Source organism: Prunus avium, chromosome 6, assembly GCF_965620075.1.
Source record: "Prunus avium chromosome 6, drPruAviu1.hap1.1, whole genome shotgun sequence".
Lineage (NCBI taxonomy): Eukaryota > Viridiplantae > Streptophyta > Magnoliopsida > Rosales > Rosaceae > Prunus > Prunus avium.
The window spans coordinates 11,109,872-11,122,656 of record NC_142289.1 but is presented as its reverse complement, the minus strand read 5'-3'; the positions used below and the strand labels follow the sequence as shown (position 1 = coordinate 11,122,656).

General features: G+C 39.3%; 1 protein-coding gene across 1 annotated transcript; it reads left to right on the top strand.

Moving 5' to 3' along the window:
• The first annotated feature begins 8,910 nt into the window (after window positions 1–8,910).
• On the top strand, window positions 8,911–12,785 carry LOC110771061 (transcription initiation factor TFIID subunit). Its single transcript, XM_021975295.2, has 6 exons — window positions 8,911–9,383; window positions 9,468–9,565; window positions 10,013–10,833; window positions 11,633–11,759; window positions 12,002–12,345; window positions 12,439–12,785. The coding sequence occupies exons 1-6, from the start codon at window positions 9,077–9,079 to the stop codon at window positions 12,560–12,562; spliced, it is 1,821 nt and encodes a 606-aa protein (XP_021830987.2). The 5' UTR covers window positions 8,911–9,076; the 3' UTR covers window positions 12,563–12,785.

The following is a 12,785-nucleotide window of genomic DNA, read 5'->3' as shown; positions in this document are numbered from 1 at the left end:
ACAACTTAGTAGCAAGAGTAAAAAGAGAACAAATTCATAATTTTTATTATACATCTTCGTTATAATTCTTAATGAATTTCCATCAAGGTGCTACCTAAACCGTTCAATTTACAAGGATCACAACAAGAACATAAAATTTGCATATTTGTGCTTTTTTTTATTTATTTATAAAAAAAACCATCTTATGCTTTGATACAGTATAAAAGTAACCAAACAAGATCACATACCTCGGATGTAGAGATAAATACTTTTAACGAGCTACAATTTCCTTACATACATTACTAATAAATTAATTAGTACCCAAAAGCATATAATACTATCACCATTCAACGCGCACAAACACTTGGTTATATTTATTGATTTGGTAATCCATCAATGATTAATCCTACAAATTGCTCAATTACATACTAGCAATATTGATGTTTTAATCTGATTAGCAATAAAGAATAATCAAGCGAATATATGTCATGCATGCTGCATGCAAATCCCAAATATGTCAAAGGTTCTTTGGATGCAGAGTCAGAAATTCTAATATTTATTATATATTATTTGTTCAAATTTCAGTGTTAATTTAAAATAACTTGTATTGGTTAGCTTTGCATTTATTATTTAATAAACTATAATTTAATCCAAATGTTATTATAAACAAGACTTTGAAATAACAATACTATCTTTGAAGATTATTGACCAAAAAACGAGGAGAGACTTAGAGTTGTGATAACTACTAATTCGTTAATTTTCTTCACTAATTAGGACATAAATTTATAATCAATGACTAACCAATCAATTTATGCAAGTTCTTAATCATTCATTAATTTATTACCCATGCAAACAAATTGCTTAATTACAAACTAATAATATTAATAGAAAATTAATTTTCAGAAAAATGTTGGTTCCAATCAACATATTAATGAGTATTTAAATAAACTTTTGTTTAAATAATTTAACCATGTAATATCTAACAAAGAAATCTTATCTAGACTTGAGTTGTCAATGGGCACCTTCCATGTCCGTACGGAGACCGGTGAAAATGAATACAAGATGTTAAAAAATGAGACAAAAGCTATGCGCTATTGAGGTTATCTGCAATTCAAATTCTTAAACTCATACATAAGTTGAATGGTTATCCGACGATAAAAATAAAAGAATTAACATAAAGTTGAAAGGGTCACTTGACATGCGGTGTCGTATTGACCCTCATAATCAAATTCACCATCATAGTCAAATTGACCCTCATTGTGTATGCGACCATCATCCTATAAGAGTCAATTTGATTTGAGATATGTGATTCTTTGGTCAATACCTATTAAAAATTTAAAAATAACTATGAAGTTATGACGCCTTACATCATTAGCTTTTTATGAAAATGTGATTAGCAAATGGAAAAATAATTAAGAAGTGCATGAGGAATATTTTAGAGTATCAATAACAACTTCTCTTTTAATTCCATTTTTCCCCAAAATAAAAACAATAATCCAAATATCAACCTCATGGAACTTCTTTATACCTTTTGATCTCTAAATTGTGAGCAGAAACGTGACCCGTGCTAAAGTTAAATTATGAACGCATGGAAGAGAAAAGTAATAGGCATTAGGTGGTTCAATCATGTATTGGACAAAGGGGGCATTTTATTTTATCACCATTGATAGTGTTAAGTTCCGACAAGAAAAAGCTTTTGAGAAAAGAGCTTTTCAGAGAAGTTCTCAAGCTCAATCGTCCTGAGATCACATTGATCTCAAGCAATTAATATTTACATGTGATATGTAAGAAATGATGTAGTGGTTTGGGAAACCAAAAGTAGGTTTTCCATGACCCATCTGAAAGTGGTGCAGCCTAACAACATAATTAGAAGAGATTGATTTTGTATTAGTAGGTGTGCATAGCTTTCATGTACCATGATGACACTTGATTTGTATAAGCAAGCTAAATTATTGGCCCACAGCTCTTGATGGAAGTTGAGGTGATGAGAGGGTGAAGAAAGAAAGGATTAGAAATTTGATAGGTTATGGGTTCCACGACCTCATCTAGTAAATTGTAAAATAAAATTCTTTGAGGGCCTAACTTATCTTCATTTCATGATTGCGCCCTAACATGTGATGATTTCCAAAGGCAATCCCATTTTCGATAAACAAATTATATATACACAACGTTTGAAATTAACAACTTAGAAATGGAACCAACTTAGAAATGATATGTCTTCGGTCGCATGGCCTTACAATAGGTATAGGAAAGTTCTGCAAGGAGAAGCAGAGCAACGGTTAGGCCCTTAGGTACCGGTGTGGTACCGACCGAAGTTTCTCGGATACTTAAGTTAGTTCAATGAAAAGATAAGTAGTTGGACAAAGTAAGGGTTCTAATGCCAAGCTACTATTACCTGGTGGGGCAAGAGGCATGTTAATAGACAAAAAATGTGGAGTACCTTGGGTTGTAGTTTTGATGTGGGAATGTGGATATTGCCCGAGGGGCTGCCACGTGTCATAACATGAAAGTGGCACAATAGTAGTGGCACAATAGTAGTTATGAGTTCCAACAACTTGGCCTGGGCCATGTGAGCGTGTTTTTTGGGAACTACTCGTTCCACGTGTCCAGTTGAGAGGATCTGGTTAGATATGGTATAAACAAAATTCAAGTTTTGAATTCTAGTTTATTAGAGATTGAATTTGAACCTCTGAATTTATTGTCACTATATACGAGATGGAATATTCGTTTTGGTAAATTAATTCAACAGAAAATTTTGATAAAAAATACAAATGCCGACAATCATGATCATGTTTAATGAAAAACCCTCACTAACTAAAACCTAAACCCATCAAACATCACGGTGCACTATTTTTGTTGTCCTTTGGAAATAGACATCTTTTTTGTGCGGAAGCCGTTCTTCAACTATACAAATTCATAGAAATATTTTCCAATTTGTTATCTTATCGTTATTAACTCACCCGACAAGAAAGTGATCGTTTACTTAACAAATGTATGCATACGTAATTCCCATTTTATCCATCTGTACACAATTAATTAACTAAATTGCGATGTTATTATAGTTAATCCACTCAAATGATGTTGTCACCGTCAGAAGGGCACAAACATTATAGTTCAGTGGGTGAACTAAACCCGTTAAATGTGATTGAGGATATATAATTTATAAATAATAATAATATGGCTATAAACCCAAGACTCACCTACCTCACCAAGTCAGTGGGCAATGTCACTTCAGTTAGACAAGTGCGTTTAACTGAATTCTTTTGACGTCTTCAATTCAATTCAATTGAATTCAAACTACTTGATTGTTTCGTTATGAATGGGTCCCTTCTTCACCTTTGTATTTTAAGAGTAAGTGAAACAAATTCATGATTCTTTTCTGACCTCGACTCTCAGTTTCTAGTTTCTTACCGGTTTTGGTGCTCCAAACTCAAAGTGGGACACCAACTCAGAAAAAAATAAAATAAAAGAGAGAGATGGAGAGAGAGAGAGAGAGGGTCTCTTAAGTTCACTACTCTTGAAGGGGGATAGAGATCAATGGGATGTTTGGGATGATACCAATGGGAGTGCTTTGAAATTACAATGAGCTAGTCGTAACTAGGTATAGAACTCATCACAAATATATATTGTTCAGAATTCAATGTACGTTTGAACATCAAAGGATGCATGCAACAACTGTTCTGCAAGCTAGTCTTCTATGAAGTTTCAGATTTCATTTCAATGGGCAAATAAAAGGAAATTAACCAGAATGGAAAATGCCATTTCTTTCCTTGAGATCAATGCAAAGGATCAAAGTGCAAGCACAAGGATTTATATTTTATATTCAGTTTCTAGTCATTAGAAAATACTTTCAGCATAGCCCGTAGAACTGAAATGTAAAGGTTTCGGCCCAAAGGATTAGGGCTTGGCTTAAGTAGAAGCCCCAAAACAGAACCTGCCCCAGAGCCCATTTAGCGTATAAGTATAGAAACTTCATCTCTTGCACCAGGGTAATTTAAACTATCCGATTTATAGTATAATTTGGGGTTAAATATATTGTTGCAAGCATAATTGTGAATGAATAGTCATAATGGTCGACTAGGATATTGATCTTTAGAAAAGAAAAAATAAAAATTACAAGCCCAATTGTGGCTGCATAATACATTCATAACACACCCATAACTTACTTTGTTTCATGCCTATAGAATATTTGGATTTCTGCAAGAGATTTGTAGCTCAGTTGATTAAGAGCATTTATCCTTGCGCCCAAAGTTATGGGTTCAATTCACCCCTTCCCCAATACCGCTTGTATACAAAAGAATATTTGGATTTCATTTAAGACTAGGCATAGGTTTTTTCACTTAGAAAAAAGGTGTAGTTTTTAAAACAAACAACCACTTTAAAACAAAAAATCTCAACCCTAAACCCTATTAGTTTCTTATTTTTTACTAGAATTAAAATAAAATAGGCTTAATTGTAGCAATAGTCCTTGAACTTGTGCTTGAAGGTTGGATTTTGTTTGTACCATATCTGATCCTCCACTCATCCATTAACATGTGAATCATAGAAACTCCCCAAGTGCCCAAGGCTCCGAACAATCAGCATCGGCTACCGATGATATTGTCTCAAAGCAGCAAAAGATCGCTACAGGCCCAACACAGCCTACAATCAGTATCCCTTACCGATTCTGCATAATCAACCTCGAAGCACCCGCCCGACATATCTAAGGACTCGTGTCAACCTCATAGGGCCCTCCCACGAGTCCCACATCGAAAATGAGTACCAAGAGCATACAAAATCCCCTCTATAAATAGGCCCCTTCACTACAATACAGGGGGTAAGACTTTTCAGCTTGACTTTTATACTTTCATATGGTCAACAGCAAGAGCTCTTAGAAACAATCTTACTTGAGCATCGGAGGGTCTTAGGCTGGTTCCACACCGGTTCCATAGACCTCACGAGCTTCGCTTATCTTCTATTCAGGATCAGCGTCTGAAGACAGGAAGAATCTCCATCTATCACTCAATCGATCTGCTAGATCGTCTACATCTCTTGTAAGTTGCACTCATCTCTATCTGTTCAATTTTGGTGCCAACAGATTGGCGCCGTCTGTGGGAAGCGATACAAAATACTATGTCGTTCTCCTTCACGAGTGCTCTCGGCACCCTTTTGAGCCATGCCCTCGGCACCTCATACAATCAGCCTTCGGCACCCTTGCATCATTCGGCGCGTGTGATGTCTTCACATCCCCCCGATGATTCGGCATCTGCCTTCGGCCTTCGGCACCCCTGTATCATTCGGCGCGTGCGATGTCTTCACATCCCCCCAATGATTCGGCATCTGCCTTCGGCCTTCGGTACCCCTGCATCATTCGACGCGTGCGATGTCTTCACATCCCCCCAATGATTCGGCATCTGCCTTCGGCCTTCGGCACCCCTGCATCATTCGGCGCGTGCGATGTCTTCACATCCCTCCAATGATTCGGCATCTGCCTTAGGCCTTCGGCACCCTTGCATCATTCGGTGCGTGTGATGTCATCACATCCCCCTGATGATTCGGCATCTGCCTTCGGCCTTCGGCACCCCTGCATCATTCGGCGCGTGTGATGTCTTCACATCCCCCCAATGATTCGGCATCTGCCTTCGGCCTTTGGCACCCCTGCATTATTCGGCGCGTGCGATGTCTTCACATCCCTCCAATGATTAGACATCAGCCTTCGGCCATCAAACTTCGGCCATCGGCATCGGCCATCAGCCTTCGGCCACCAGCCTTCGGCCATCGGCATCAGCCACGCCGAACGGCACCTTCGAGGGGACACTTCTCCCTTATGGCTCCATTAGCCTTCGGCCTTCGGCTATCGGCATCGACCATCGGAATCGGCCATCGGCATCGGCATCAGCCATGCCGAACGGCACCTTCGAGGAGACACTTCTCCCTTATGGCGCTATTAGCCTTTGGCCTTCGGCTATCGGCATCGACCATCGGAATCGGCCATCAGCATCGGCCATCAGCCTTCGGCCTTCGGCGCCATCAGCCTTCGGCCTTCGGCGCCATCAGCCTTCGGCCTTCGGCGCCATCAGCCTTCGGCCTTCGGCGCCATCAGCCTTCGGCATCGGCCATCAGCTATCAGCCATGCCGAACGGCATCTTTCAGGAGACACTACTCCAGCGCCCTTTCCTCAAAGCCATGCCGAACGGCACCTTCGAGGAGACACTTCTCCCTTATGGCGCCATCATCCTTCGGCCTTCGGCTATCGGCATCGGCTATCGGCATCGACCATCGGAATCGGCCATCGGCATCGGCCATCAGCCTTCGGCCTTCGGCGCCATCAGCCTTCGACATCGGCCATCAGCTATCGGCCTTCGGCCATCAGCTATCAGCCATGCCGAACGGCATCTTTCAGGAGACACTACTCCAGCGCCCTTTCCTCAAAGCCATGTCGAACGACACCTTCCAGTAGACACTTCTCCCTTACGGCGCCGTCAGACTTCAGCCATCAGCCTTCGGCCATCAGCTATCGGCCACTCCACACCTCTCGGACCATTCGGTACATCATACCGTCTCCTTTTCAAGCTCACTCGCTTGGGCACTTGGGGGACTACATGCCACCATCGGCAACAATGAGACCATCGAGTCCGGATCAGAATGCCGAAGATAGATTCAAGTCCCCAACCGAGAAGTCGCTTCTCAATCGGTAACTTGGGGGACTACTGTTTGTACCATATCTGATCCTCCACTCATCCATTAACATGTGGATCATAGAAACTCCCCAAGTGCCCAAGGCTCCGAACAATCAGCATCGGCTACCGATGATATTGTCTCAAAGCAGCAAAAGATCGCTACAGGCCCAACACAGCCTACAATCGGTATCCCTTACCAATTCTGCATAATCAACCTCGAAGCACCCGCCCGACATATCTAAGGACTCGTGTCAACCTCATAGGGCTCTCCCACGAGTCCCACATCGAAAATGAGTACCAAGAGCATACAAAATCCCCTCTATAAATAGGCCCATTCACTACAATACAGGGGTAAGACTTTTCAGCTTGACTTTTATACTTTCATATGGTCAACAGCAAGAGATCTTAGAAACAATCTTACTTGAGCATCGGAGGGTCTTAGGTTGGTTCCATACCGGTTCCATAGACCTCACGAGTTTCGCTTATCTTCTATTCAGGATCATCGTCTGAAGACAAGAAGAATCTCCATCTATCACTCAATCGATATGCTAGATCATCTACATCTCTTGTAAGTTGCACTCATCTCTATCTGTTCAATTTTAGTGCCAACAGATTTTATTAGGGATGGCAACGGGTCGGGTAGGGGCCGGGTATGACAATACCATCCCCGTCCCCGTTCCCATCCCCCAACCCATCCCCATTTAATAGGTTTTAGGGAATCCCCATCCCCGTTCCAGTCGGAAGACTATCCCCCATACCCGCCCCGAATCCCCATTTTTTTTTTTGCATAACAAATATTTATTATACATTTTAACATTAAGTTTCATATTAAATTATCATTCAACACATCCAAATTAACTACAAAGTTCAACTCGACTAATCAAAATCACATCAATATGAAATTCCAAAGAAGATTAGAAAGAATTAGGATAGGGAGGTTAACTTAGGGTTAAACATAAATATTGTAATTATATATTTATTTATTTAAATATAAACATATATATTTTCGGGTAGTGTTCGGGAATCCCCATACCCGATACCCGTTTGGCCCCAAAATCTCCTCCTGTTAGGGTCGGCAGGGATTTTTGCCATCCCTAGATTTTATTATGTTTTTCAATTTTTATGGTGGTTAGAGGGGTATATGGGTGAGAAGTCATGGATGAATTGAAAGGTCTTGAGTGAGTGGGTCGTGTGGGAATTTTAAGGATTGTGGTTGTTGGAGGTCATTTGGGGGATGGGTGGTGGTGGAGTTGCTGCTGAATGAGGTAAGAGAAGGAAGAATGACGGAGGTCGTAGGGGTTGTGATTATTGTAGACTCGTTTGGGTATAAAATGGTGGTGGGAGTGGTGGAGTTAGTGATAATGATGGTGTTGGACATGTAATGACTATTTTGGCCCCAAATTTGACATAATATCTAACGTAAGACTAGCATAACATAAGTGGAGTTGAGGGACTAGAGCATACATTTTCTGAATTCAAGGACAAAAATGCCAATTGGGCAAAAATTTAGGAATTATTGCTACAATTAAGCCAAATAAAATTACACTATTAGAAGCAAAAGTCCAAACTATATAGTTTCTTCCTTATTCCATGAAGTCGGGTATAAATAGACAAGGAGATGGCTTGTACTAACTAGCACCTACATATGAGGGCGGGTTGCACCCCTACAACTAGGAGTGGGCACGGTCAGGATTGGATCGGTTTACCTCAAAATCACGATTGAACCAATTACAATATAATGATTTGATTCGGTTTGATTTTGACAAAAATCAAGGAGGAAACCAAACCAAACCATTTTAAAACGGTTTGATTTAGTTTGGTTTGGCCAGTTTGGGCCTAAGCCCAATGATCTTTCCTTTTGCATTTTTGCAACATTATTAGCCCAATTGCAAGTAAAAAAATCACAACTTCACATTCATTTTTTCTTTTTCTTTTCATTTTATAGCATATGAAACCATACTAATAAAACTCAACATGCCATAAAACTTCAAATTTCAATAACTAATATAGCTACAATTTAAATATAAATAATTACAAAGGTCCATCTAACTTCAAATTCAACATTCATATCTAGTTATTATTTAATTAGAGAATTATACGTGTAAAATAAAATATAAATAAATAAATATATAATAAGTAGATGGTCTAGTTATTATCTTATTAGAGGACTACCAAATCAAACTAGTAATTACAATTTAAATTAGACAATTTAATCGGTTCAGCTTAAATTAGACAATTTAATCGTTTCAGCCGGATTGATGCCAACTCTCAAATAATAGGGTTGCATAATGTAATTCACCTCTTTTTGGTTGAACTATTAAAAAATTTATTTAAAAATTCTTCCCAAAAACTTGACCCCCAAAATCCGAAAACCCAGAAATTGAATTCCCAGACAAAAATCAAACATCCAAGTCGTCCCTACTTCCTCCTTTCCCAAAATGGCTCTGCTTGGGGACGACGGTCGTGGCTACGAGCTCGCCCGTAAACTCGAGTCCTGCAACGTCTGGCGCAAGTGGCTCGGCGAATCCACCTACGCCAACTTCGCTCCCTTACTCAACTCACCTTCAACCTGGGAAGCTTTCATGGACTCCAAATCTAGGGCTCACCTCCATCTCCAACTCCGCGTTCGAGCTCTTCTCTTCGACAAGGCCTGCGTCTCCCTCTTCCTCCGCCCCCATTCCAATTCCTCTTCTTCTTCCTCTTCCTCTTCCTCTTCGCTCGCTGTTTCCAAGCTCAATTCCGACTGTGAGTGTGTCTCAGTCTCTTAATTGCTTTCCTTTCTGCTTAGTTTCATGGTTTCTGATCGCTGCAATTTTTTCGTCGTTTCAGATTTGCAGTTGCACCCGGACGACGTCTACTTCACTCTAGAGAATTCGTCTCAAGACGGGGTTCAAGTTCAACAGCGTGACCCTTCGATGTCGTCCAAGGTATGATTTTCCAGTTTTCATGGATTTCATTATGCATTTGAGTTGTGATATGAATGAGTTTTTTGAGTTATGCATTTTGTTTTTTGTTTTTTTGGTTCATTATAGTTGGTTACTGAGAATTCAATAAAATTGGGTTATAAACAAACAAGTCCTGAGATTTCATCTCCTGGAATTCTCTTGGGTGCATAACTGGTGAGCTTTTCTACATTTGGGAAATTGCCCCATTTCCGTTGGCTAAACCTTTTAAGTGGTGACCTCCACATATATTGAATTCTTGAATCTAATATTCTATTCCAACCTAGTGAATTTCATTTATAAATTGAACTGAACTACTGAATTCATAAACCTTTCATGGAAAAGTGTGGCCGGAAACTTGAGCAACAAAATTTAAGCATAGAAACTGTGGAGGGTTGTTATATGATTATTAGTTTATGTCTGTGTCCGCAGATTCAATCAAAAGCAGCTTCTGGTGTTGGATCAAGATATGGAGAATCTGAAATTGATAATAAACCATCAAGATTTAAAAATGACGAGCTGCCGGAAACATGGTACAATCAGTTTATGGAGAGATATAGAATTAGCAAACCGTATAGGTTGTCATCGGCTGATCGAGAATCAGAGAAACGTACCCCAGAGGAGATGTCTGCTTATCTTAAGCTTCTTGAGAGGCATAAGAAAAAACGTCTAGCTTTCAAGGAAGATCAGTATATGGGATATGGAAACCCCATATTAGAAAATGTATCACACATGAATCCAAATTCTGTTTTAGATGGTAGTAACTCAGTTGATAGCGAAATATATTTTTTCCCAGAAACAATGTTTACCTTCAACTGTGTTCCCGATAGTGCACTTCCACCCTTGAATAGAGAGGAGGACGACCAGAAAGTGGAATGTTATGGAGTTCTTGATATGTTGCCTCAGATTATGACTAGGAGTCCTGTTATGCTTGAGAGGCTTGGTATCAGGCCTGAATACCTTAGCATGGAACAAGGAGGAATCTTACATCGTGGAAAAAATGGCTCTGGAGGGAACAAAAAATTTCTTAGTAAGGAACAAGCGACACAGTTATCTCAAACGGTAATAGCCAGGATGTTGACAAGTATTGGGTTTGAAAGTGCTACAGAAGTTCCAATTGATGTTTTCTCTCAGATGCTAAGCTGTCATATCAGTAAATTGGGTGGCAGCTTGAAAGTTCTCACTGATAGTTACAGAAAGCAGTGTTCGGCCATTGAACTACTGAAGATGTTCCTTCAAACAATAGGCTATAGGTGAGTTTTTGGATCTAAGGTTGTTTTTTCATTTTTGTTTTTGAAATTGATCTTATCTGATTTTAATTTCCTTATAAATTATTGTTGCATTGTTGGACTTGCACCTCGTAATTTAATTATAGGCTATTACTTAACCTGGTATGAATTTTTCCAAGTCAGAAGAAAAAGAAGAGGAAAATGATTGATCAACATTATTTGCACGGATTATGTTTTTACCGTACATCATGCACTCATGATATTGGGTAGAGACCAACAAGTTGTTATTGCAATTTTCATGAATATAGTTTTACATTGTAACCTCTGAATTAATCATTAAATGAACTGTTGCTAGCTGATATGTAATAGCTGTATTGTATGTCGAATTGTTCTCATCAGGGCATGGTTTCCCAGAGAGGGTGTATTCATTTCCACTTTAAGAGTATTATCTTTGAGATTTTGATGCTGACACTCACCTTAGCAGTCAATAAATATGATTTAAGTCGAACTAATCTCCAGGATACTAAACTGACAAACCTAAATAGTGTCATGATTGAAGACTTCCTGTGAAGCTTAAAGGTCCTTATATCTTTTGAGCACTTGAGTGAAAGGCCACATTATGCATAACTTGAATGGGCTTGTCCGTAATGCTGACCGAGGGAAATAAAGGACATTAGGTTTTGACTTCCAATTTTAAACTCCTCACTTCCATTATGAACATTGTATTGTGTTTGTGCAAGTGTATTCTTTTTAAATTAATAAGATCTAATAATGCAAGTTTCTAGTGTATCAATTACTTACGTGTCTTTTTTTTCCTCACAAGTAATTTTGGCCCTCTAATGGAGCAAGTCAAAGATGGCTCCAGGAATTTCCAACAAACTCAGCAGCAAATTCATGGAATCCAGTCACAATTGCAGTCACAGCACCAGAATCCCATTCGACTACAGCAAGTATGGATAACTTGAATTGTTTCCTTTATAATTGGTTACATTTTGATCTGGATTCTTGTAATAATTGATTTATGGATAGTTAATGGGTAACTTGTGGGAGTTACATATCTTTTCTCCAGTTTGTGAAATAGCTTCTGAAGTTGATGAAGTTGTAGGGGTTTTGTACTTTCCAAAAGGGATGTTTGCATAGTATGACATTATTAATAATGGTTATTTTCTTACATTGTTTGATGAACCTACAGATGTCTAGACAAATGCTTCCGCAGATGCAACAAGTTGCGCTTTCCAAAAATGTGCCTTTTCAGCAACAGCAGCAGTTAGAAAGAATGCGAAGACGACAACCATCGACTCCTCGTGCTGGTATGGATATGGATAAGGACAGGCCAATGGTACAGGTCAAGATTGAAGCCCCATCAGAGTTACCCATGGATGGTAATGCCTTGTACAGTTTCAAAAATCCCCCAATGCAGTTCAGGCAGCAGCATACCCCTGCAATGTCGAATCTTACAATGCCAAATGTCCATCCTCAGTCAGGCAATCAATTTAGACAGATGGCTTCTTTACAAATTCCTCAAATGCAAGCACAGTAAGGAAAAATCTGAAGGAAGAATAATAAAATTACAGATCATCCGTTTCAGTAATGCTTCACTGAATTTCTGGAACTTTCTCATGTGTGCAGGAACGCTGGTGTTCTTAGGGCTCCACCAGTGAAGGTCGAAGGATTCCAGGAATTGATGGGTGGAGATGCTTCATCAAAACATGATTCAGATGAAAATAGGCTGACCTCTCCCTTAAGTAAATAACAATCAGCATACACAACTTGTACGCTTGTTACCTGTTCTGACCCTCGCACTGTCTCACATTTGTTGTAAAAACTCGCTAATTTTGTATGCTAACCCATGCTTGATGCATATATAGTTTGATGGCACTATTTTATCGGTCTTCAGTAGTCCGTAATATATATATTTTTTACACAATAAATCTGTTGAACTATTTTTATGAGGAAAATGAATAATTCTTATCTTA